This window comes from Perna viridis, chromosome 2 (genome assembly GCF_037379345.1).
Source record: "Perna viridis isolate PV_CMFRI_1.1 ecotype Kerala chromosome 2, ASM3737934v1, whole genome shotgun sequence".
Taxonomy (NCBI): domain Eukaryota; kingdom Metazoa; phylum Mollusca; class Bivalvia; order Mytilida; family Mytilidae; genus Perna; species Perna viridis.
The window spans coordinates 17,669,206-17,697,191 of record NC_142446.1 but is presented as its reverse complement, the minus strand read 5'-3'; the positions used below and the strand labels follow the sequence as shown (position 1 = coordinate 17,697,191).

Sequence of the window (27,986 nt, the reverse complement as noted above, 5' to 3'; positions counted from 1 at the left end):
TTTGCTTATTGGCATAAATAACGTGGAATTAAATTTGATATATTAGAAATACCTATAAAATGGACCTAACTATCTGTATTTGAACCTAAATGGGGTATGCTAATGGGACTATTTTACTATTGCGGTAGTATAAGATAATTGCAGATGCTAACAGGCTTTACAAATCTCAAGGCTCTGGCGACTGCTATATCAATTCTTATCTTCGATCTAAATTGATAAAAATGAAATGCAGGGATAATCTTAGATTACCATATAATATTTCTCTAGATTTTTTGTTGCTTTTTATACACATCTTTTGTTCGTCATTTTTTTTAATTTCCCATTTTAGAGATATGGCACTTAAACACTGATTTAATGGAATGAAAAATATTTTGTATTTGTTTTATTATGGCCTTAGATATAAAATGTTGGTCTTTAGTTAAGATATTATTGGTAATAGAGGTATATATTTGATAAGTGTTATTGAACATAAGCACTTTGATTTCTTGACATTCCTTTATTGTAGTAATTGGAAGGAAAGTGAACATGGCTGCCAGACTTATGATGCATTATCCAGATAAAGTGACATGTGATAACAATACCTACCAACTTTCAAGGCTTCCTCCACATAGCTTTAATGTTCTAGTGACTAAGAGGATGAAAGGACTGAAGAATATCGGTATAATTAGAGAATTTGTGGAGTCTGGAGATTTGGCTTTAGGTGTAAACAGTGTACCATATTTCCAATACCCCATATTGGGTGAGTCAAACGTAAAAATTAATTTCCTGTGAGGATTCTTGCATTTGCAATCATTAGGTGAAGGTTTTAGCATTAACACAAAATCAAAAAATGTCCAATTTAATCTTTGAATTATGTCTGATATGCAAACTAACTAAAAGGCAAATCTTCGTAATAATATTTCTTGTACATAAAAATATAATTCAGTTCATTTGGACTTCAGTTATAAATGAATTGACTACAATAAATCATGTCAGCCTGAAATTGTACTACATGTCCTTATATAGTAGAACTGTCGACCTGTTTAAGAAGTATCTATATAAATGCATGTGCTAGTACATGTAGTTATGACAATTAAAACTAAAACAACAGATTACAGAATATCATTATCTTTAAGCTCTTACGGGTCCATAGAAATACCCTAGAATACCCAAGAATACCCCAGAATACCCCCAAAACATATTAGAATAATCATGATAATCAAAGAAAACATATATTTTCTATTGAGACGTGATATTTTTTAATGGAAAATTTTTTAAAAATATATTAAAACAGGAAAACTGGTGAGTTCCAATAGATGAATTGTCAATACGACAGACGGGTTAAATGCATCCAGCACTGATTCGCTTGACCAACATTGTAAACCTGACCATGACATCAAAGGATAATGCAGCGCGTGGCCAGCGCTAAACTTACTTATTTAAATTGCAAACATTTTCTCGAATACTTCAATTTATTGATACATCACCGTGATCTAAGTCAACATACATCAAAGAAATCAAATCGATTATCATGCATAATTAGCATTTCGTAATTGGTCACATTGATAAATTCCGGGTGTTTGTCAGGGAAAAAAATCCAGAAAAAAAACTGAATAAAAACATTATCTTTCATCAAATAAAATGTATTTCAATTAAATTGGAGGTTCAAATGTGTATTTGGAGGTATTCTTGGGTATTCTTGGGTATTTCTGTGGTCCGGCTTTTACTGTTTTCATCCATTTTTATCAACTGTAATGCTTTTAAATTCTATATATTCTTCAGGCTGTAAAAAAGAGAAAGAACTGTTTGAGGATCAGCTAACAAAACTTACCGAAGGGACTGGTGATGAGGAAGTCAACCATCTTGTGTATGTTGGTGCTTCAGGTATTGGAAAAACCAGATTGATGGATGATTTAATTGTTACAGCAGAAAATTCAAGTTGCAGGTTTGGGATTTATTGCTTAGTGCTGATAACATTTCACCATTGTGTCACATAATGTGTCTTTATTTTAGTTACTTTAATCATTATGATAAAAAAGAAGTAATGTTACTATCCACAAGTGAAATAAAGTTTTATTTTTTTTTTTTGCATAATCAATTTTGGAATGTGATTATTCTTAAACAAAGCTTCAAGAATTGTTTGAATGGAATAAATAAATGTGTTTAGCACCACTTGCAGAACAGTATTTATCATTGCCTTAGTATCCATACCAGGTTTTCTTATTTTAGTATTGCCACAGTTTATTGTAAGAATTATATAAACCTATGGATCATAAGACAAGTGTTTTTTTTAATACAGGAACCTATTGTAAACCATTTCTAATGGGACATTAAATCAGTTCTTATTTTTTAAAAACTTTTTGTGCAAGATGGTTATCTAGGATTCTTTTTATCATTTTCTTTATTGAGTTGCTTATTTTACTTTTATTCTTTTGTTCCAGAATTATATCTTGTGGTATACAAATGAAAGACAGATTTAATTCACATTTTATCACTCGTCATATTATGAGGATGTTGATATCTATGGCTGGATTTTCTCAACATATTGACAAAGAACCAAGAATAGTTGAGCGTCTTATGTCCAAGGGAATAATTGGAAGTTTGAATCTGATGCTACATATCCTTGGTGTGCAGGCAAGTAGAATTTTCACTATGATTTCTGTACATTTTTCAATCATAATTGAGTAAAAGCTCACTCTAGATAAATTTTGAAATACTTTTTGAAGTCTGATCCAATTTTTATCCATTCATGATTTGTATGGGTGAAATCAAAGAACATTCATTCATTGTTTTATCCAAGAAATGTTACAAATGTTATTCTTTATTTAATTTTAAAAATATTTCTCCAGCTATGAAAAAAATAGTGTATGTTCTCAAACACTGCCACATCCCTTAAAACACTCTCACTTTTTTATTCCGCTGCAAAAAAATTTAAAGTGTAAGTTCTCGATTTTTACAAGTGGGGTCTATCAATTCTTTTATACACAAATAGCAATCATGCAAATTTATTTTACTATACTTTACTATACAACAAACAATAGTGGATAAATTGACATTTTTCATTCTCAAGGTTCCAATCAATTTAATGCAGTTGATATTTCATGCACAAACTGGAAGTACTGATATCTAAAGGATGATAAATAAGTTTTACAATGTAGGACCAATGCGGTCTGTAAATAGAAAAGCTCATAACAATTCAACTTATTTAGTTAGAGCACATTTCATATTGAAAGGACCATAGACCTGTGATTGCAAGTTTATGAAAAAAAAAGATATAATAATAAAACTGCTTTTTATGACAATAAAGTTTGTCTTGGTTACAAAAATATTTTTTGCAAATATCAAGACTTACGAACAGGCATTTCACAGTATGACCACAGGTCCAGTTTGTCGATCAACAGAGTGAAATTAATTTACCTGGAGTCACCTGCACTATGACACAGTTATATTGTATATTTGAGCTTCTCAGTTCTAGGCAGTCTACCGTTAGTAAATTTAAGTCCCAGCCATAGGCGTTAGCCACTTGGAGATACCTGAATTATCAATCAAACAATTAACCACAGACCATTCAATAAATGAATTGTGATCAATTTTAGCTTTGAATAATGTTTTTCTTCAGATCGCTATTTTGAAGCTTGATACGGTATATGTTATCTTGTATCTTACAATATATCATATAATTTCTAAATCACTAATTGTGAAAGACAAATAGAAAGACTAGTGTGCATGTTTAGTTTCAAACACGTTTTACAGGCTCCTTTATAATAATGAATATATTTGATATGTTAAAACTACTTAAAGGATATAAAAAAGAAATCGTGAGAAAGTAAAAATCTTTTTTCTTCTTTCAGAAACTGCTATTTCAGACTATAAGTTCTCGTATTTGTATATTAGTTCAAAAACTTTCAAAAAATGTACAAGCTTATTTGTGAATTAGCTTGGTCATCAATTTAATTATTTAATTACTTAATTAAGTCATATCCACCCGTTGGGTAGTTCATGTACTTAATCAAAATATACAGGATGTAACTGGCATGCTGGTCCACCTGTGTAATAGCATGGTGACAATGAATGTAGGAAAAAAAGTCACAGAAAAATAGTCACGGATAAAAAGTCACAAGAAAAAAAGTCACAGGAAAAAAAGTCACAATATATATTTTGTTAGGTATAATGGTCACATATATAGGGAAAAAAATTATAAATTTAATTTTGTTTTTTAATATCTTTATCTTTATGTATTTAGGATTAATTTGTTATATAGATATATAAAATGTCATTTTACGTATAATTATTTTTTTTGGTAATTATAATTTAAATGCCTTAATATATATTTTGTTTATACTGTAGTTAATTCTTCCTGGATAGAGACCCAGTTGTTTACTTAGTACATGTATTTAATTTATAAATGACTCAGAAACCCTAATGATTGAAATTGAAAGGGGTGGTTTATAAAAAGAAGCCACTTGCTTGCTATTGTCATAAATGTCTATACACAGACATACTTCATTAATTGTAGGGTCATATTTAATAGTTAAGAATACAATTGTGAAAGAAATTGTTGAACATCAACATATTGTGAAATTTAAAAACAAATAAAACAAAAAACAACAAAAAAACAACAAAAAACAACAACAAAAAACCAAAACCAAAAACAAAAACAAAAACAAACAAATCATATATATTGTGACTTTTTTTCCTGTGACTTTTTTACTTGTGACTTTTTTCCCACATGTTTTGTGACTTTTTATCGTGTGACTTTTCATGTGACTTTTTTTCTGTTTACCGGTGACAAGATACAGGAAGTAGCTGACATGTCTGTGTAATTTAAATCATAATTGTATACACAGGTTTAGTGGAACACTTTAGGGTTTCTGAACTCTTTATTTCATGCATAAATCAGAAAAAAGTCATATGACAAGAGTTCAGACAACAAAAAGTTGTGGAAATATCTAGTGAATAATTAAGACTAGCGTATTTTAAGAATTAAAGTTCAGAAAGACCAAGGCAATTTCAAATACAAATTTAAGTATGCAAAAATTACTTAAGTACGCAAATAGTTGAATTAATAAATTCATGGATATGAATATAATGAGACATAATAATATTCATTTTTTGTAAGAGATTTAAATCATATAAAATTTAGAAATCATATTTAATTGGTTAATTCTTTTTTCGTTTTCATCATCATACCCTAAAAAACTTAAATTTGATCAAAATTGTTCCTTTTTGTTGGCAATTTTGTTCACAATTAAAGTTCATGGTAGGTTACTGCAATATTTGTTGTGTGGTAATCAGGCATATTGCCTTTTAACGTAAAAGTCACATGACACCTCGAGATCGAAGAAATGCATCTTTAAAATGTATTTTTTTGTCAAAACAAGAGGCATTTATAGCAGAAATGAATTAGTTTTCCTTGAAAACTCAAGTAAGGTCTATGCATACTCAAATTTTGAAAAAATCACAAACTTACACTTTAGAAACGAAATTCGAATATTTTTTGTGTAACTTTCACCAATTTAAATGGTTCTTAAGGAAAGTATATATTTCCATTGTTGGAAGTTCCCTTTAATTTTTTGAAAAATTCAGATATTTTATTTCAAAACACTTGCATTAACTTGTGTTATTCATCAGAATTTTTGTGATAATATTTGATCGAAAACAATCCTGTTTTTAATGACTTTTAAAAATATTTTCATCTATATGTGTTCTTTTCATGAACATGCATATGTTTATGGAGGATTGGCAGAAAATCTATTTAGCAGCTCAGTGAAATTGGCATTACAAATCTTTCATGTGTGTGGCATCATCTTTGTCTTCCAGACACATAGATGTTTCTAGGATAGTCCTTCTTGAGTGTTTTTTGCCTTCAGTTGTCTTCATTGTTAGCCATGTTTACCCAGTTCATAAATGGTTCAAAATTGTCTGTTTTTAAGGATATTTCTATTACTTTTAAGTGAATAAAAGTGATATTTGTAAGCTGTTAGTTTTATGTTGAAGAGATATATTTTTTACATGGTGTACATTTCCATCTCTGTCTAGACATTTCAATGATAGGACATCTGTTGTGAGTCAAACACAGTAGTACACTTTTATTTGATATTCACTTTTGTAATATTAAGACAAAAACAGAATACTGACTTAAAGCATTGCATAATTTTTGTTATTTTAGCCTGATTGTATATAAGTTAAATATCAAGTTGTCCCTGTGTTATAGTGATTACTTATGCCCCAGAAAACAAAGGTAGGTGGGTATACAGAAAGCATTATGATTTTTCTCATAGAATTTTGTGTATACAGCTGTTCTTACTTGGTACTTTCTTTCAGTTATCAGAGACAAATATATTTTACAAAGCAGATGAAATTGTAAACAAAGAACTTGGGAAATGTGAAGAGTTAATTTACAATTTAGCAGATCTGGTAGGTAAAAATTAATTAAGTAGTACAGTAATTTATATTTTTTGATTGTCTAAAGAGGCAAGTGGAGATATGTCAAAAATTTGTAATTTTCATAGTCTTTCCTGTAGATAAAACTGATTTTTAAGCAACAATGAAAAATACCAACATGTAATGCAAATCTTTTATTATAAGCTGTATAGAAAAATACAAAAACTATTTACTGGTTTACTGATTGATTTATTTACTGGAAAGTATCAAAGATGTCTTCATTTCCTTTGAATAAATATGAATATTGACAACTATACTGCTTACATTACAGTGCACTCAAGGTGGTATTTCAGTGGTTATCATATTAGATGATGTACAGAATATCGATACCGATTCCTGGACTACACTGTATACACTGAGTCAAATACCCAATATTCTCCTTGTTTTAACAATACGTCCTGCTGCTGTTGAAGAGCCACCCTGTCAAACTGCTACAAAATTCTTTGAGTGCTCCAATGTGTACATTGAAGACATTGCTGGGTTGGACAACAGATATGTAACAGCTTTGGCCTGTCAGCTAATGGATGTGGTCATGATACCAATTGCTCTTGAGAAGTAAGATCAGCCATCATTAACAACTTTTTTTATTTTCATTCTGCAAAGTTATTCAAAGACATCGTGTGATTAGTAGTTGTCTATCTGAACAGTGATTGGTATTAAAATTTTGTGAATTGGCAATAAAAAAAGTTTTAAATTTTAATAGGCCATTCTATAATATTCTATGTAAAAATTAATGATAATTGTTAGAAGTAGGGGGAACTTACATTCAGTTTCTGTTCTTTAGCAATACTCAGTTGAAGAGAAATAAATACATACAGGTAAAATTAAGTGTTGGGCATGTTCCATTTAACACGTTAATCAGTAAAAATGTCCATTCTATCAATTATATTTACCAATTTATAAACAGGAAGTGAATAGCAGTGATTTTAACTAAATAAAATTGGCGGAAAATTCAAATTGATAAAAAGTGTCTAATTTTTAAAAGTCTTATGTTCATCAAGGATTTTATTTAAGTTTAATTACAGTGTATGATAAATACACTGTTAATATAGTTATTGAATCTAAATTCAAACTACTTTTGGACAGACTAATGGACAGATTTTAAATTTGGGGGAAAAGGTGAAATTCACAAAATTTATAAATGTGTGTGAAGTTGGATTCTGTTAAACTACTGATTACAGTTTATACTTCAAAAATCTGTAGTATTTATTGACATTCAGTTTATATGTATTAAGAAAAAAACCAGTTCTAAATGATATGGAGTGGTGCACCATGTTGGAAAAGATGCCACGTTCCTCGCACATTAAAGAACCCTGCTGTGGTATTCGATAGGAGTAGGAACCTTTGCGCTCCGCCACAGGAGGCTAAATTGCCCGACCCTACCCATCCCTCCCTTTTATCTTGTGGCAATCAAAATTTCTTGACCCTATTATCCTTGTGTCCCATCCCTTTTTTTAATTTCATCATCATTTCATGTTCATTTTATCATCCATTTCATGTTCATGGCCTGAATATAGCTGAAATATAGCTGCTCAGGTGTTAAACCCCAACAATCAATCAATCTAAATGATATGAAAATGCAATGTATAAACACTTTTTTTTAATTTACATCATGTTTTCTTTGAAATTTTGTTCGTGCTACAATTTCACAAGAATCAAAAACCTTTAGTGTTGACAGCACTTTGATTACATTGTAGAGTTGTGGGATTATTAATCTCAAATGTAGATTTACTGATATCAGTCAGCGAAACAGCAAAATAGTGTAATTGGCATCAGTTATATGCTAAAATATTTCTTTTTTCTTCCAAAGAATTTTGAAAGAAATATGCCATGGTGTACCATACTGGTGTGAACAAGTGTTGATAGATATGGCAGAGAAGAAACAATTGATAATACTTGAGGCAGAAGACTCTGAGTACTTTGAAGAAACATCTGTTGCACCAGATGCTAAATATCTCCAGATAACTCGACTTGACAGTGATGGTTCACCTATATCGTATAGGCAGAGTAATGATATGTTCAAAAGATCAGTTACTGTAATTAACTACTGACCACTTGCATATAAAGTGGTGTATCTATATACCTTGTAATCACAACTCTTTCTTAACTATATAGTGTTAGTTTTGGTATCATATGTACCGTATTTTCCTGACTGTAAGTCAATTTTTTTTTTTTCAGCAAAGTGTCTACTTATCGTCCACTTTGACTTATATAAGGATTTTTCAAGAAAAAATGTTCATCTACAATGCATTTCGTTTGATTTGTTTAGTTCACTTTTGATTGCTTTAATTCAAAATTTTGGGTAAACTGCAATCAACGAAAGCTGTCACTCAAACAGTCAAACCGGCGATCGAATTACAATATTTTTTATCATTGCCACTATCATTTATGAATGAATATGACAATGTTAATAAAAACTTTGAAACTTTGAAACCATTAAAATATATAAATAAACTCTGGAAGATACATTAACAAAACTCTTTTTAACTGGAAAAACATTATCTGTAGTTATCGGTCCTTTAATATGCAAATTTTATACCCATTTACGGTATGTCCTAACACATTCACACGTGGCTCAAATTATAATTTGTTAAGGTGTTATCTAGATGGCTAATTGCAACCAAATTTGCAGGTAACAATTATTTTTTATTGTATTTCGTAATACCAGGTAATATTATTTATTAATTACCGCTCATAATTATCACCAATTCATCACCGAATTTCCCACTTATTTAACACATGGGTGCCCACGTTTGACATGTTTACGATTTTCTACACATGATGATCTTAGGCTTCAGAACCATTGACATGCCATTCAATAAAAATAATTGAACTTGCGGACAAAGTACACTTTAATAAAAACACAATTATTAATTTAATTCAGAAATATTATACTCAATAACATCGCTGAATAATATGCTGTTGAAAACAAACCGCTCAACTTGATCTCCGCTGACACCTACGATATAAATGCACAAGTCTAACCCTTGACTTATATGCGGAATTCGACTTATCTGTGTTTTTTTGTCGATTTTGGTCAAAATTAGGCAGTTCGACTTATACTCCACATCAACTTACAGTCCAAAAAATACGGTAGGTGTGAATTATAAGAAGGATAATTATTGTCAGATGCTTGCTGGGAAGAAAACTTAACTTAATTGTTTTACATGTCTAATTTGAAGCTGAGGGTTCTCATTTGTAAGTGTGCTCACAATATTTCTATTTCATATTTGGTTATCAATATTCAATGATTATTCTTTAACCCCTTTCTACACTTATTGTGGCATTTGGCGGCACTGCTACTCACGATATCAGTTGTTTTTTCCACTGTTGGATTTTGCAAAATCAAGCCTAATTTTGACCAAAATCGATGAAAAAAACAGATAAGTCGAATATCGGCAGATAAGTTGAGGGTCAGACTTATGCAAAAATAAAAAATACAAATATTAATACAAAGATTAATTAAACAGTATGATTTTTTGTGTTCAATTTATAAAAGCACTTGACCCTTTTTGAGTTATTTACACTGCACATTATATGTAGTGTAATGTTTGTCTGAAAAATATTTTATAATTTCACCTCCAAATAAGGATGTTAGAATAAGATCATCGAAAAATGGTTATTTCATCCAATTATCAGACTGAGTATATAGATAACTGTCAACATAATGACTTTTGTCAAATTACTTGAATGACCTTCTGCTGTGATTATTAAAGTTTTAAATATTAAGCCAATTTGTATTATAGATAATGTTAAATAATGAATGAAGTTTCAACTCTCTCCATATATATTTTCTGATATTTTTTTAGATGGAGCTATTGCATCAAAGTGAACAACCTAAATCTCATAATTTTCTGAAGAATTTAGGATATGTTCACAAACAGAGGGGGCAAAAAGGAGGAAAAGTGCAGAGAATGGCAATATTCTCGCCAGAAATCAACCCAGAAGAAATACCTTTACCAGATATTATGAAAAGTATATTGCATGTCTCAAATTTTTAATTTAATCTGTTTTCATTTGTACATTCAAAATTTCTTTATGGTTAATCTATTATATCCAGCTATTCACAAAATTTATTATAAATATGTCATCTTACACATCAATGGTAATTCGACTGTTGCAAAGCTCTGAAACTTTCCCCTGCTGCAATATTTAAACCTCTGCCTAAAGATAAATCTACCACCTTCCTTACTCAATATTTTTACACCCTTATGATAAATTTATCCCTTCTGCTATATTTCAGACCTATTTATGATAATTCTATCTATCCCTTGCTGCATTTACCCCATTTAATATAACCCCAGCAAACAAAGTTTCCGGCTTATATAGGAATGATTCCATCTGTTCATCTCATCACTCTACACTTTGAAGTACATGCACTCCCAAATAGAGTGGGGACACGCTCTTAGACCCACTTGGTGTCTGGGAGTTGCCAAGAGCATTAACACAGCAGCCCAGCCGCTAGTAGGACATACTCTAAGTTCTCTGATCAGGTATCCCAAAGGCTGGGCCCGCCATCAACACCAGTTGGTTCTACTAACCACTTACATTGACTGTGAGAGGCCTGCATTGGTATTCAAGGTTGTTAAAAACCGTCAAAAATCCCAATCATCATCATCACTACTCGAGAGATTTTGATGAAATTTTCTAGATAATTAAATGTAGATATTCATGAAGGTACATAATTATTATTGAAGGACTCCATAAGGAAATAATCTAACTTATGTGTTTTACATTTATCATTAACTCCATTTGTAGAAGTGTGTATTCTCTTTATGAGCGTTCTCATAGTATTTCTAGTTGATCTCATTTCATCACCTGAAATCTTTAAAAGTATAAAAAACAATAACCAATGTAAGTCCAACATTGGTCCAATTTGCAAAAGTGCCAATTTTATTACCCCAATCTAATTACAACTCTCAACAGGTGTCAAAAATTTGTGTAAACAATTACATGTACCTAATTACGTAGAGTAAATGCCAATCTCTTGGTCACTTAAGGGTGACTATACGGTTTAAGGTCTACAAAGTTCAAATGCTGAAAAAATATTTCTGCTGGAAAACTTTGTATCGAAATGACATAAAAATTTATTCGTCATTTATTTTTATACATCAAACTTGAGTGTAAACTTGGTCGATACCCTGGTGTCACTACATTTTGCAGTTGCATGTCGGCAATATTAACGATCTTGAAAATATCATTTATGCTATCAATGAACTCTTCAGAGAACAATACTAAATATAACTGGAATAGTGACACAAATTTGTCATTAACTCGGTTTACAGTTGAAATAATGCTAAAAATAGAATCTCATGAGGCAACATAGGGGGAAAATACTAATATTTTAAAACATATATCTACACAGTGCTAGATGTATTTTTGTGTTCCATCAAAGGGTGGCCATGAAGAAAACAGCCTTTTTTCAATATTAAAGACATTTAAAATTATGTCAGGGATGTACATGTATATAATATATGATCCCTGATTAAGTATTAGAGCTAGTGTAAAACGATTTCTAATTTTGATTATTCTTAAAGGCTGGGGAGTTTCTTTTTTAATCAGATCTCAGGTATGCTATTGTGAATGTTTGAAAAACATGCATGACAGTGAAAAAAAATAATGTGCTTCATGTATATGCAATGTACATTTAAGTTTTATTTGATGTCTTTTCACAGTGTTGTAAATAACAGACAATACTGAAATTTCTTATTTATGTCAGATGCAAATACTACTTTGAAAATATACCATTAAAATGGTCCTCATTTTCTCACGTGAATGTGACTAAAGCTTTCAAAATCCGGGAAAAAAACCAGCTAATAAGGCTTTAGTTTAACACATCTTTCATAACTGAATGTGACAAATTGTCAGAAATATTTTAGTTATCAATGGTTATTCTCAGAGATTTATTTCCAAAAAAAGCACCTAGTTTGAATGTTAAAAAAGTCAGATTTTAACATACATTGGTGATATGGAAGAAAAACTTGAAAAATTGTTTGAGAAATCCCTGGTGTTTAAGGCATCCAAGTTGGATCCAGTGAAGTTCAACTGCAATAACACATCTTTTTTTTAATGGAATTTTGACAGGAGATATTTTTGAAAAATGTTTAGATGTCCTTGATCTTTCTTTTGATAGACTTCATATAATAGTTTTATGTAACATTTTATTTTCAGACTTGATTATAGCAAAAATCGACTCAATGAGAGCTACAGAACAGCTAATTGTAAAATGTGCATCAGTTTTAGGAGAGACATTTACCAGGGACATGATAGAGAGCATTCTTCCAAGAGTAAACAGAATTAAAGCAAGGAAATCATTTAGAGTTCTCAGGAAGACAGGCATTTTTGAATGTGCAAATTTGTATAACCCACATTACAGTAAATTTTCAAAAGACACAACAGAGGAAGATTCTGCCCTTGCATGTTATTGTCCTGTATTTGATGAAGATGTTGATAGAAATTTGTGTAATCTGATGAAATTTACTAACAAAACCATGATGGACACTTGTTACCAGTTACTAATGGAGAGCCAAAGGAAGGCACTGCATGCAAGTTCAGCTGACTACCTAGAAAGGGAGGCAGACAAAATGAGGCATGGTATACCATATTACTCTTTAGAAAGACCACCTCCCAACTCTGATGATAATATTGGAATAGGTTTGTTTTTAATCCTTCTTTGTATTTGGGTAACAAATTGTGGATGGTATATAGTTCACCTTGACCGTATCTGTATATGCCCACTTGTTCCTTGCAAGTATAACTCCTGAATGGTTTTATAGATTTTGATAATAAAACTTTTTGAAAAGGTATGATTTTATATGTAAATGTGCATTACCACTGTTGAATAATACCAAATGTTTAGGAGGACTTAGTATTATTGTTTTGTTTTCATGCTTTTGTAAGTGTGCTGATAGTTTTAATTTTAAGTTTGACCAGAAGGTATTCTGATTTGAGCTGATAATGCACGTATTTAATTGAAGAAAATTGTTTCTTTTCTCCACAGACATAAACCAAAGTCGAAGAAGAAGTTCAATCAAAGGAGAAGACATTTATGAAGCGAAAGCAGAATCATATGTTAGGAATAGAGGCAGGAGGAAGGGTGTTCAAATCCAGTTTGTACATTAATTATTGTAGAGTGAAATGTTCAGAAAGGTGGTCAAAATAAAGATAACTAGAAATAATTTTAAACAGAAAAAATATGAACACATGTTGAATATTTCCGACACATGCCATTGCATACAAATTATTAATCTGATATTTCTGTGTAAAATAGGAGACATTGGAAAGTTCAGTTTAGAATTAAGCTAAATTGAATTATTGCCATAGGGGTTTAAATCCTTTGTCCATAGTCTTAGAATTGATTAAATTATATATTAAACTTTGACAATATGTAGAAATAATAAAACATGGTAATCATTTGGGTGTGGAGTAGATACGTTTGTATTTTGTGAGCTCTATCATAGTCTGTCTGATTTTGCTTGTCTTTGAAATTAATAAGTGATATTTGATTCATCAGTTATTGTTATTTTTCTGACAGAGATGTTGGTGCTATCCTTCCATCATTACTACAGTCCATGGCATCAGACAGAACAACAGAGCAGGCATGTGAGTGTTTGTTGCCCATGTACAATCAGATATATTATCACAGGAAAGCCACTAAAGAATACCTAAAGATCATTGATGTGTTGGTGGAAGAAGCTGCAGCATCCATCATAATTAGACAAACAGATAATGTAAATACACCAACAGTAGAATTAGTATAAGACTCTTATGAGGTTGTAAATTTTGCCAGTAAAGTCAAGCCATTTGTTATGTAATTTTGTGACCACTGGTAGACAGTAAATTATTATTATTATTATTATTATTATTTTATTAAGTTTCATTGTAAGATGGCAAGAGTACTTTATTTAAATGGTTTTTAAAACTTCTCTAATTTTTATTCCTCAGTTCATAGATTTCAGAGGTATTATGCTCATTTGTGTGCCTTATTTATTTACATCAGAATGATATGCAATATTATGCAGGACAGGTGTATGAGCTTTTTATTTGGTCTCGTATCCACTTTTTGCTTACCTTGTTTCTGTCTTAATTTTTGTATTGCATAAAATTTTTGTATGCTTCTGAAATTGTTTGTTGGAATGATTTGAAATTTGTATATTTGGTATATAGCATTGTAGGCTGTATCATCTGTGTGTCTTTAGTCTGGGTCATGCAAAAAATTAAGAACAGAGCTAAATGGACAGATCTTGTGGCAATCTTGTGCATGAAATTCCTGTTCACCAATGTACATTATAATTATTTTCTAATTTTATGGTGTAATGTCTTTCTTCAGTCTTTCATTCCATAACATTCTCGTGAAAACTTTAGAACTGTATGGTTAATATCTTTAAATGGACTTTGACCAATCTTTGTACATACTTTATCCTTAAAAAAAGTTGAAAGTTGATGCCAAATTTTTGCAGTAAGGAGATGCCATATTCCATGTTCATGCAATCATGTTTGTTGAACTGGTTTCATGAATGAACTCTAATACTCTTTGCCAATGAAGACATTTAGTTCTATTGCATTGTATTCAGCTATACCATTTTTTCATTCACATTATTTATCGTTCAAATGTAATTAAATGTCACAATTTTTATTATGAATATACATATATGTATTGACTTCTTAAGGCAATAAAGAAACTTGAAGAGGCAGAAGAATTGATAGATAAAATAATTGAAGAAGAAGAAAAGGATGCAGAAGATGGAAGCCTTTATATCCTGTATGCAAAGCTGGCAAGACTTACAGGAAAGGTATCACATACAGCTTTAAAAAATTAGATGTAGAGAATTTTCTGGGAATTACCAATTACTCTGTTTATTTATCAATTTAAAATAATTTCTTTCCAAGAATACAAATTTCAAATGGATATGCATTTTGTTCTGCTTATTTTTCATGTAAAAAATGCTTTGTAGTTGGTACATTTTATTCAAATGCTATGTTTTTAATGTTTAATGTACATTACATTTGAATACTATGCTTTTAATGTTTTAAACTCTATTACCTAGGCATTATATGTTTCTGGAGACAAAGAAGATGCATATGTTTATATGAAACATGCATGCAATCTAGTGAATGCATCTATACCAGAAGGATATTGTGGTTCCAATGTTAAGTTAAGCTTTCTGTGGATGTTTTTAAAGTTTCTCAGATATTCTTCCAAGCCTAGAAGGTAGCTATGGCTTATATATTTTGGTTTTTTTAGATTTATGAGCTTACTTGGACCTAAAGTCCATACGTGCTATTATCATCACTTAGTGTCTGTTGTCGCCTTTTGTAGTAATTACCGTTTTTTTTTATTTAACTATGAGTCGATACTTTTTATTCAGGAAAGTGTCAGCCTCAAATTATCGTCCACTTCAACTTATATTAGGATTTTTCGAGAAAAAATGTTCATCGAACTCGAAGATTATTGATCAGTGCCGCTGTCCTTTATGAATGAATATGACGATGTTAATAAAAACTATATAACCGTTAAAATATATAAACAAACTCTTGAAGATATGTTAAAAAAACTCTTTTTTACTGGTAAGATGTTATCAAGTGTTCCAGAGTTATCGGTCTTTTAATATGCAAATTTGTACCTATTTATGGTATGTCATTACACATTCACACATGGCTCAAATAATAACCAGTTAAAGTGTTATCTAAATGGCTAATTGCAACCAAATTTAAAGATTACAATTTCTTTTATTGTATTTCGAAATACCAGGTAATATTGTTTATTAATTACTGCTTGTGATAATGACCTATTAATCAAACTAATTTCCCGCTAATTTCACACGTGGGTGTCCATGCTTGATATGTTTACGATTTCATACACCTGATGATCTAAGGCTTAATTTAATTCAGAAATTTTATACAAAGTAACATTGCTGGAATAATATGCCTTGAAAAACCACTCAATTTGGATCTCTGATGATACCTACGATATAAATGCACATGTCTGACCCTCGACTTGTCTATGTTTTTTTCTTCAATTTTAGTCAAAATTAGGCAATACTCCAAACTAACTTATAGTCCAGAAAATACGGTAACTTTTTTATAAAATCTCAGATTATTACCAAATTTGGAAACCAGAATCCTTTGGGTATCTACTTAAAATGGGTTTGATTATGCAGACAAAGCATAAAACATGGTGGTTGTTGCTTTTTTTTTACGACCACAGGAGTAAAGTCACCTATTTCTACATAAATCTCAAATACTGTATGAGATACTGGAAAACTAATGTGACTCTTTCTTCTACAGCTTGAAGAGCCTTTTTAAAGTGTCCATTTGGTTGAAGTTGTATGACAATTTCTTGTTAGAGTTTTTTCCCTTTGAATGTAACAGTTGAAGTGTTTTTTTTTTTTTTAGAAATAACCTTTAATTGATGAAATGATTTTAATAGCAAGGCCTCCTACAGTCAGTTACCAAGAGGTCACATAGTATGGCAATTGCTCATTAGAATTATATCCTTTGAAAGGTTTTAAAAAAAAAAACTTTTTCCTGGTGATCAGCCTTTCTAGAGCCTCTTATTTGCTTTTTGTCCCAAGAAATGACCACTCAGATTGTTATGGCTACAATAAAAAGTCATATTATTTAAGAACTTTTAAATTCTGAACATTATAAATTCAGTTTTTGTCTGATATTTTATAAAGACAGTGACATATGTATGCACTAATGCTGTACTATCATCAATATTAATTTTTCACAATGATTTCAATGTCTTTATAATAAAGTACAAATATATCTAATTATTGTTTAGGCCAGCAACAGAGAAGACTCTAGAGCAAGGTTATTGCCTGTCTGAGTTGTATAAATTTGAAGAAGAGAAACATGATGTGATGAGGATGTCTATTATTACTCTTAAACAAATGATTAAAGTTACAGGAAGGAAAAGTAATTTGCATCAGGTAAAATACAAGTTATAACCAAGTTGTAAATGGAAGATATTGAAATAAAATGTTTCTCTCCATTCATCCACCCTTCTTCCTTTAACACCCTGTGAAATTTATAAAGCAATACTTTATGTTTAAAAGATTGTAGCTACAAATTTAATTGTATTGTGATGCTGTAGTAAGTACTTGATGTAAAAGATGTACACTTGATAATGACAGGTATTCTAAACTGATGTTTTCATCAATACAAGAATGTAATTTTAACAACTTTATAAATTTTAGTTTCTGATGATAATAATATTCATTATAGACAATTGAATCATACAGAAAAATGATAGATTTCTGCAAAGTCAACAAACACAGGAAGCTTAAAGAGAAGCTTGAGCAAGAATTTCTTGTATGGTAAGCAATTACTGTTTTATACCTTGCTAACAAAATACTTGGGGTAGATTTTAATCCATATCTGCATATGCTAGTGTTAGCCTTTTTTGTCAGTTTATCAGAAAAAAAAACTATCAGGTTTAGATTTGTCATTATTCAGGATTTTTTTATTTTGAATTGCATGTAATTTATTATATAAACTGAAAAGTGTTGATTATATGAACATAGGTATTATAGACCACTCAATTTTGTGTTATTGAGTTTGGATATTTTGGATACCAATGGAAACAAAATGATAAAAAGTCCTAAGAAATATGGAATCAAAGCTAATCTGACTGTCTACCAGTGGGGATCCACAGTCACCTCTTAGAATCATCTAAGGGGTCCGGTGGGTGGGGGGGGGGTGCACAAAAAATTCTTGTTCAACACTTTTTTTTGATATGTGCATATACACATTATTTTTTTTTTTTATTAATTTTTAAATTCATTAGGGGGCACCTTGCCCCCCTCCCTCTCCCCATGGATATGCCTATGTTTACCAACAATCATCTTAGTTTATTTTATCTGATATTTATAGTTGTTTAGCCAGAAATGAGGAACTACAAAGTGATGACTTACTAAACATGTGTGACATTTGTTCTGTCATATGTCAAACAAGCCTTCAGAAAGGTGAAGCAAAGAGATCTATATCAGCAGGTATCTTTACTGATGTGACAAACTACACAGAATATTATTTTTTAAAAAAAATTCCAACACGAAAAAAACCCCTCTTATATTAAAATTAAATATCACTATTGTCTTATGACAACATAGTATATAATATTTAACCCCAACTCAACTATTGGATGGTATATTGGATTCACCTTCTTTTTCCAACATTCAGTCCATTCATCTGAATTTCGGTGCAAATATCTAGGCTCCCAGTGGATGGATAGATTTCTAATTTAGAGTTTGGTTTTATATGGATGGGGCATATGTTTAAAGCAGTTTCTGTATAATATCAACTTCCTGTTGTGTTGGACTTGCCATTTTTGACTTTATGGAATGATAGAGAACATTCTGGTCACAAAAATCTCAGCTCCCAATCGATGGAATGGTTTAAAACTTGTGTTACTTTATATCGTTGGGGCATAAGTTGTAAGTAATTTGGGTACTGTCTGATGTCAACTTCCTGTACGAGTGGAGGTATCCCTAGCACAACAACACATGCAAGTTCATGTAGAGATAGAGTGAATAAGAAAAGTGATCACACCTGCAAGGTAAAATGTTTAACTTGGCATGGAACTTCATACAAATTCTTTTTTTTTCTTTGTAGAGATTTGTCAAACTTATTTTTGTTATTTCATATTTTTGAAAATTGCATATGGATTTGCCTGTTAAAACAAAATCATTGACATATTATAAAGATTTTGTAGGTTTTTAATTTTTATTTTACTGAGAAACTGCTTTCACCCTCAATCAATAAAAAAACCTTATTCTAAAAATGTTGACCATTTAGTGCTGTCATACAAACTTGTCTTTTTTAAGTAGCATGCATTTGCTTGGCTTTATAGTGAGAACACATTTTATAGATTTTGAAGTCTTCCTTCATAAAAAAATTCATTGTGGATGGAAATCTGTATAAACAAAATTATGAAAGATACAATGATCAAAGTTTCATTGTATTGTACATTACAACAAAATAGTCATCAAAAGTATTTATCAGTCTAAGGACCTGAGTTCAAAGCTTTTCCCTTTAAATTTTCATGTTTCAGGAACTGTTGTCCTTGAAATTGCTGACAGTATGAAGTATACAGAAATTGATAGATCAGTGTTTCCTATAATGGCATTGAATCTTATCTTCTCAAATAAGTAAGACTTAAAAATGATGTAAACATGAGTTTTACAATTATTCTCGTAAAACCTTTGGTTGTAAAAAAATAATATAATTATATCCATTTTTATACTTATAAAAGAGCTTCTTTTTGTGAAGTCAACCCAAGAAGCTTCACACCATTTCTGTTGAAAAGTACATGTAAAAGATAAAAAATTATTGATTTGGAGGCAATTTGTACAGTATTTTGTAGTGCCAGTCATTGACCAAATACCATATACAGTCAAACCTCGGTAGTTCGCACTCCAAGGGACCATTGAAATGTGTTTGAGTTATTGGGAGTTCGAGAAATTTAAGTTCGTATATTTTCGGATTTTTTTTGTTACCGGTCCGAGTTCGACATTATCGTTAGAAATTGTTTACTTCCTATGAAGGTTTTGTAAGTTTGTGGATCTCTTTCATTTGCTTTCGGAAGATTATCTTGATTTGTGGACATTAAAATACTATTTTCGCTTTTAAAAGTGTTCAGAGTTCAAGTTCCTTTCATTGGTCAATAATGTGTTTTAATCTGATTTTCTTTGATGCTTTCATCATACAGACTTCGGAACATTCTCAAACTTCAATCAGTTTATGTTAAAATCAAATTAGTGATGACTTAAATATTACCCGTAATTAACTAAAATGACACTGATTAATGATAGGGTTTCAGTTTTCACATCTTTTACTACCCAAGCTGACAAAATGGCTGACGAGTTCGAGATAGTGAGGGTTATTCTCTAAGATTTATTTTAGAACGGACGACTTGTCAGTTCAAGTGTTCAAGAAAACCAAGGTTATACTGATTATATAGGAGAAAATTTTGGTACTTTGAATTGTGTTCGAGAAATCTGGGGTGTTTGAGCCATTCGAGTTTGAGTGAGTGAAGTTCAATTATATTAAAAACAGATATACAAAAAATTCAACTAATGAAAATGTTAGCTACTTAAAACATACGATACTTGTTGTAGCAAAGAAGCATGTGTAGAAGTCATGGATAAGATCCGAGCCTACAACATGAAGAAATACAGCACATTAGGGAAAACGTGGTACCATGCAATCAATATGGAGATCATGTTGAATTGGAGTAAGTATCCAGATGAAATCTAATTTTCTGTATACTCATCTTAATTAGCAGAAAATACAACCACTTGTATTTTCCTTGTTTGAAATTCGATGTAAACTTATTTATAAAGGGTGGTTAGAAGTTCTGTTCTCCATAATGATATTGTAACAATATTGTGAATAAAAGGGTGCAGTTTGATATGACTACAAATCAACCTTGAACAGCTCACACCCTTCAAGCTTGATTCAACTTTGAATTTCAGTTGTGACTAGTCATTTAACACAGGAAAAGAATTTGACCAGAAAAGAACTGACCCTTTATTGTCCCTTTAGTCCTAACCTTTCTTTGTGGGCATGGTATTTTGTGCTTGTGGTTCAATTTCAAAGATCCATTTCTTTTCATCCAAGTTATCAAGACTTTTTGACCCCTAATTCCTTATTAGATCAAGTCACAATCCGAAAAATTAATCTCAACCTTCCTTTGTTAGTATGGTTTAGTCCTTGACATTAGTCATTAACTAGTCTGATGACAGGAGCTAATAAAACTCACTTTGATTGAGTACAAGCAACATCGGTGGTCTGATTTGACTAGTAAATTTTATGGCACCCAGCCACTGGTGGATATTCATAAAAAAGCACCCTTGATGCAACGTTCTATTCGAAAACTGGAAAGTAGATTGCATGTTAGGGTAGTCTAGGGCATTAATAGCCCCATAGTAGATAACAATGTAATAATTATAAACATCAGTAATCAAATTATTACCACATGTTTTCTGTCATGTGCAGCTAATAACCAAAATGGGAGTCTGAATAAGTTTCGAGGTAGACCAAGGCCAATTTGAACAGTATTTTAGCTATGCTAAAGGTGGTCTGACTTGGTGGCATGGAGGAACAGAATTTCAACCTCTTAAAACTAGGGAACAATTTTCTCCTCAATGGGCAGCTTGGTTTTTTTTGAGTGAGAATTTTTTTTTTCCACAAGACAAAAATATTTATGGTTTAGCAGCAGCCAGATTTAACCTACATTGTTAAATCGAAGACTGGAGTCTTCAAGTCACTAATCGTCAAATAGTCTTTAATTTTGTAACGAATGAAAGTTTTAAGTAGGTCAATGAGTGCCAATGCTACATCAGTTTTCCAAGACCCCAATGTAGTACAAACATTGTCTACTATGCATGACAACTATGTTGCTGTACCAGCAGACAAAGCCTAAAAGAACATTGTTTTTTTTTGTCTGCAAAACGTTTTACATCCAATGTTTATTATCAGAGGTAGATGTTGAAAATAATAGCAGTGATAAGACCTATACTGCTACCACACTCTCCAAAGAGGAGACTGTGGAAAACCATTAATCTGTGCTATCCTCCTGTGGTCTCTCTGCCAAGGACCATGATTGTGATGTACTGTCTATGTACTGGATTAATTGAAATAATTTCAAATCATCTTCCAAATATACAGAAGAAGATGTTTACAAAATGCTGGAATTTTTAATCGACAACATATTTGCCAGTGTGGTGGACGCATTTTTCAACAAACAGTCGGCATTCCAATGGGAACAAATTGGGCTCCTCTACTTGCTGACCAATTCCTTTACTCTAATGAGGCTGACTTTATATATCTGATCTGAAAGAAAGAATATTGTTTCGCTAGATTCTTTTATCTCAGTTTCCCCTATATGGATGACGTATTATCTTTACACAATCCTAATTTTGGGGATTTGGTACATTGCATCTACCCCAAAGAACTTGAGATAAAGGATACTACAGACACTGTTAAGTCAGTCTCATATCTTGACCTACACTTAGAAATTGATGGTAAAGGAAAACTATTGACCTAACTTTATGACAAACATGATGACTTTTCATTCAGAATTGTCAGTTTCCTTTCACCTGTGGCAACATCCCTTCAGCACCTGCATATGGAGTGTTCATATCACAACTCATATGTTATGCCAGAGCTTGCTAAAACTACGCACTTTTTTTATCATGCTAGAATTCTTACAAATAGGCTTCTGAAACAGGGTTATGTTGCTACAAGATTGAAGTCATCACTACAGAAGGTTTATGGTCGTCATCATGAAATTGTGGATCATTACGGTGTATCCATCTGCGCCATGAAAACTGATATTTTCAATGTGTCATAGTTTTCCTTTCCTCTTTCGTCTACCCTAGACTTGACTTTTTTATGAGCAGCTCGGCATGTGTTTCAAGAAAAGCAGAGGACACATACCCTACCGGTGCACCTGGTCCATGCTCCCAGTTCTTAGTGGAGTCCAAGTTACTTTGTATGTATGATTTTAGTTACTTTATGTTCTTTGATGTGTAGGTGTTTTCCATGTTTGGTCTTTGTCCCTGGATTACATTCTTTTGATTACCGCTATATCCTTGGTTCCCTTGATTACTCTTTTAGCATCCGAAATCACATGAATGTGATATGCTCTAAAATTGGGCAGAGATTAATTAAATTACAGGTCTATCAATTGGATGACTATTGCTAGAATCTTGGTTTGCTTGATACGATTACTCTTTCTAATCGTGATGACTGGAATGTTTTCGATCAAAACAACTGGTTACTAGGAACCAGATTAAACAATTGGCAATGGCTGTATATAGATAATGTTAATGACCTTTATAGTCAATTGTAACGAGCCCCTGTGTTTGAATCGGAAACTTGGTAATATTACACAAATTTAATGCTAACAGATTATTTCATCTTTTAATGTGAACTTCCCGTTCCCATACAAGCAAAAAACATACATAGACATGTGTATGATATTTTTTAAAAGAGGTACATTTAGCGATCTTTGGGTTGCTTATGATATTGACCAGGGAACCAGATTAGGAAGCAGATTAAACAACTGGTAATGAATATTTATAGATACCGGGACTAGGACTAATGGCACAATATCAAAGATTTCCATTTACTTAGTCAAGTTAATGACTAAGACACCAGGAAAATGCTTGTTTGTGGCCCTTCATTCTTTTATTGTTCAAGTCTTAGCCTCCAAAATCATGAAGTCTTGACTTTTTTTAACAATTTTATAAACATTTATGTGCTTTTACTTGATGATATTGTTAAAATTTTATGAAATGCTTGTATTTTGGCCCCTTTTTGGCCCTTTAAAAAGATTTGATCACAACCCCCAAAATCAATACCTATCTTCGTTTTGTGGCTTGGAATCTTATTGTAAAATTTTATAAAGATCAACCAACTAATATTTCAAGTATTAGCATGAAACCCATGGGACTATGTACAATTACACTGACAGTTTCTGTCAATAAATTCATTAAATTCTTTGTGTTTGTGTAGATAGGAGATGTTTATCACTGAAATTTTTTAAAATATAGCTATACATAACTCAAGGAATAAAATGAACTTCCACATATACTCAGCAATGTTGCTTGATATTTAAGGAGCTTTTAGGCTTATCAATCAGTTTTTATATGTGTGTTGTAAATGATTGTTTGAATGTTGTCTTCAACTGTAATGTATTTGTTTAAAGTATTTTGAGAAAGATAAAACTGCATTTACATGATCTAAATATATTTGATTTTTTTTCTTTTTTCCAGGTGTTTCCCAAGAATCTTTTGATGACAGTTTAGATTTTGCCACCTACATAATGAGTAAACCAGATGCTATGTACAATGATATGCTCCCTAGATACATGTTGTCAATAGCAATAGCTATGTGGTAGGTGCTAGAAGTTAAAATGGACATAGGCACTAGTTGGTCTTTACATTGTGTAGGCTAATAAAGGTCATAGTCAATGAATGAATTGAAGCAGTGTAGCTGTGGCCAATTATCCTTTTTTGTGTGACCAACTGTACTATTTGGCCTGTATCATCATGAACAATTTGTTAGTAATAAATAATTATTTCAAAACACTATTTTAGTATTCAAGATACCTGTAGTACATGTAGATGAAAAGTATTTAAAAATTAAACTAAATTTTTTAAGGTTGCCATATTTTGGATTTGAAAACAATGCATTCCATGCAATTTCCTACTGTTCCATACAAGGGTCTGGAAATTTTGACAGCCCATGCTGGACATTTTATCAGCTTCAGCTGACGTTTTTGTCAGTCTTTTAACATGCTCAGATTGACAATAAACTTTTTATGTAGTTATTTTAAGATAAATATTGGAAAGTGTGTTATTTCATCACATACTCTGTCTTTTACAAAATATCAGAGCGAGTGAATGAGTTTGGTTTCGACCACAAATGGACGTTCCAACATGTAAACAAAACATCGTATCTCTCAGACTTTTTCATCACATAGGCAAACAGCCGAAAACTTCCGAGCGATGAAAAAAATGTTGATTATTCATAAAAGAAAATCGTGAACACATTTTGCCTATTGATTCAAATGGTCTGTTGACTTCTGTGTTACAACGATTCAAGATGTTAAGACGAATTAATAATTACAAACTACATATATGACTGATTCGAAGTTTCAGTTCCATGTGCTTTCATTACCTCTGAAATATTGGTGGGAAAATGGTGGACTTGTCAATCTTTTTTCTTAATTAATAAATGTATGAAGATTCTCCGAGTTACTTTGATGAATTCGTATTGGCAACGGGCTGCACGTGTACTGTTAATTCAATTGTGCAATCAACTAATCAGTTACAGGTAAATCACAGTCACAGGTGGCTGCACATCGGCTAAAATTGACACACATCTGTCAATTAATTTCCAATAAACAATTAGGAGACTGGTAGACAGGATGTTTGTACACTAATAAAACCATGCAGACTGTAATTTATAAGGGTTGACAATTTTTTTATGTCCAATATTGGAAAATTGTCGTCGGTCATTTGCAAAATTTGGCGGTCAATGACCAGCATTTTTGACTGGTTCCGGATCCATGGTTCCATATAATGGTAAATGGACCAGCTGAAGAAATAAATAAATCTTTTTTTATAAATTAACTTTGTAATTTATTCAGATCTTGTTATGCTTTTCTATTTTCACTGTCCATATTTCCTTTTAATAAAAATGTACCATACTTTTAAAGGTTCTGCAGACATGATCAATGGGTCAAAGCACAAATTTGGTTTGACTACTGGGAGATGTTTGAATTGGATGAAATAAATTTCCTGTCAGTTTACATACTCTGTAGAAAGATAGAAATTATGCTTGTCTCTCTTAGTATAAGCAAAGTCACCAAGCCTAAGGCATTGTGGAAGGAGCTGCAGGATGCTTGTGTTAAAGTATGTTTTTGTGTAAACTGTTCAAATTGACTTTAACAATTTCTTCATAAGATTAGTTTTTGTACAGAAATCAAAGTTACCAGCTAATAGAAATGAGTTAAATACAAATGGCTTGGGCATTTGAAAAAAAAGAAGAGAAGTGATATGTCATTTAGCATGAAGTCATGATTTAGAAGTTACCAATGACGGAAGATTGAACGCCAGTGATTTTTAAAAGTCTATTATAGCATTTTAGAGTCTTTTTGAGAATGTGATGTTTTAAATAAAAAGATATGTAATAAAAAATATAGTATCAGTTAGTTTCCTACGAACAAGAACAATTTGTCTTTTTTTTTTATATTTTTTTATAAAAAAAAATCCTGTGGACTTATTTTGTAGGATATCAAAAGACTGTCTTTTGCAGTGAAGAAGGTTGCTTCTCTACAGCCAAGATATTTCCATTTAGAAGCATATCTTTTGATTCTTCAGCACAAGTACTGTTTTTCAAGGTGGTGTTTGCTCAAGGCAATAAATACTGCCAAAAAGCAGGGTAACAAACTTGAATTAAACTGGATTAGAAATCACAAACTGAATTGGTTCAGAAGAAACTTGGGTAAGGGAAACCGCTTTCACCCTGAATGGATTGAATCATTCTCAACTGCAGAGAATGTTTACACCTGGCCTCTGGTTGCAAGATAATATAGAATGAGTACCTGCTATTTCTACATACTTTGATGTTACTGGATGTTCTTTGTTCGGTGGACTATTTATACCCAGATAATGTAAAATAATGGTGTTCAATTGTTTTGTGTGGATATCATGGGTACTGATAATGATTATCAGTAAGAAGGAAATAAATTATTTTGTTTGTTCTTAATTGTGTTGTGAATAGTTTACTGAAACCTTTTTTTTCAAATGAAAACAAAATCAGGATTTTTCTTGCCAGTGGTGACCAGAAACAATTACTATGTTTCTGTTACATCCAAGGCCACCAACTCTTTCATATACTTTAAGATTTAGAAAGAGTAAATAAAAGTTTAAATCAAGAGTGTAAGATGTTCAGGTTTTAATGATTTAATCATTTTATGCATAAATTTAAAAATTACATGGACACTATGACTTTACAATATAATGTTTTTATACTTTTGAGAATGCACAGTGTAGTGTTTCAGATACATGTAACTTTACTTTTAGAAAGTTGCAAAACAAGTTCGTAAGTTGTTTTCTCACAAGAAATGACGATCAGGTTACAATTGTTTAACATGAATTAAACTGTATTGTGTCTGATGAATTTTTCAATCCGATATTCATTTATATTTAAAGATACTTCAAACACTTCTTGAATGATATATAAAAGTGTTAAGTAGGGGTCCAGCTAAGGATCATGCAAAATGTGATTCATTGGTGAAAAGCCTACATATTTTTATTTTTCATATTTTGTTTGAAATGTCATAGTAAACAGAAATTAACATGTGGTTTTTCATATAACCCGTGCTCTTAGGAGATAAAAATTATATAGAATGCACTGTAGATTTCAAAATTAAGGGAGATAACTCTGTAAATGGCACTCAAATACAATAGAATATACTGGATTTTCAATGTCGATTATCTCTTAAATGTAGGCAGATTTGAATGAATAATTACATATTTCATAGTATACACCCATAAAACAACCTAATTACAAAAATAAAAGTATGTAGCCTTTTTTGGGGTGTATCACATTTTTCAGGTTTTGCATGATTCTTACAAAGACAGCTACTTAATTGTTCATATTTGTTTTTGTTGTCTATTTCACTGTTGTTGTCAATTCACTGTATTATATTAATGTATAAATGAACTCTTTATAAGTCTTTTTTATTTTATTATACAGCTATATTTGGAGGGCCTGATGGGCGGTTTCATCACGATTCAGGAGTTGATTTTTTTGTCAATCATGATTCGCAGAAAATAAATTATGAAAATATAAAAAGAGTATCCCCAATCAGTCTTGATAATAGAGATTCAGAATCCGGTTGTTTGTGTTGTAGTTTGATTCAATTAAGCTACAATCAAATACATTACTGGCTCATTACTTGTTTACATGTTGAATTCTCCCAGGTTCTAAATTAACCCTTTAAAAACAGTCACATTCTGACTGAATGGATCATGATTGCGAAA

The 27,986-nt window shown here is 31.4% G+C and overlaps 1 protein-coding gene across 7 annotated transcripts in view; it reads left to right on the top strand.

The window, feature by feature from the left end:
• Nucleotides 1-26,706, top strand: part of LOC148623877 (adenylate cyclase type 10-like) — a 51,395-nt gene extending 24,689 nt beyond the window's left edge. For 3 of the 7 annotated variants that reach the window (XM_088566157.1, XM_088566158.1, XM_088566159.1), the window contains 20 exons: nt 506-739; nt 1,762-1,924; nt 2,421-2,613; nt 6,304-6,396; nt 6,695-6,978; nt 8,234-8,459; nt 10,233-10,398; nt 12,595-13,077; nt 13,424-13,532; nt 13,958-14,153; nt 15,093-15,215; nt 15,471-15,634; nt 17,210-17,357; nt 17,653-17,744; nt 18,301-18,419; nt 19,478-19,574; nt 20,544-20,659; nt 24,207-24,327; nt 25,655-25,850; nt 26,229-26,706. In XM_088566157.1, the coding sequence (XP_088422283.1) occupies nt 506-739; nt 1,762-1,924; nt 2,421-2,613; nt 6,304-6,396; nt 6,695-6,978; nt 8,234-8,459; nt 10,233-10,398; nt 12,595-13,077; nt 13,424-13,532; nt 13,958-14,153; nt 15,093-15,215; nt 15,471-15,634; nt 17,210-17,357; nt 17,653-17,744; nt 18,301-18,419; nt 19,478-19,574; nt 20,544-20,659; nt 24,207-24,327; nt 25,655-25,850; nt 26,229-26,528 (3,623 nt within the window). In that variant the 3' untranslated portion in view covers nt 26,529-26,706. Of the gene's footprint in view, nt 1-505; nt 740-1,761; nt 1,925-2,420; nt 2,614-6,303; nt 6,397-6,694; nt 6,979-8,233; nt 8,460-10,232; nt 10,399-12,594; nt 13,078-13,423; nt 13,533-13,957; nt 14,154-15,092; nt 15,216-15,470; nt 15,635-17,209; nt 17,358-17,652; nt 17,745-18,300; nt 18,420-19,477; nt 19,575-19,779; nt 19,893-20,543; nt 20,660-24,206; nt 24,328-25,654; nt 25,851-26,228 lie in introns of those variants that run through there. The other 4 variants (XR_015919525.1, XR_015919528.1, XR_015919526.1 and 1 more) reach the window with 4 other exon arrangements.
• The last annotated feature ends 1,280 nt before the right edge of the window (nt 26,707-27,986 follow it).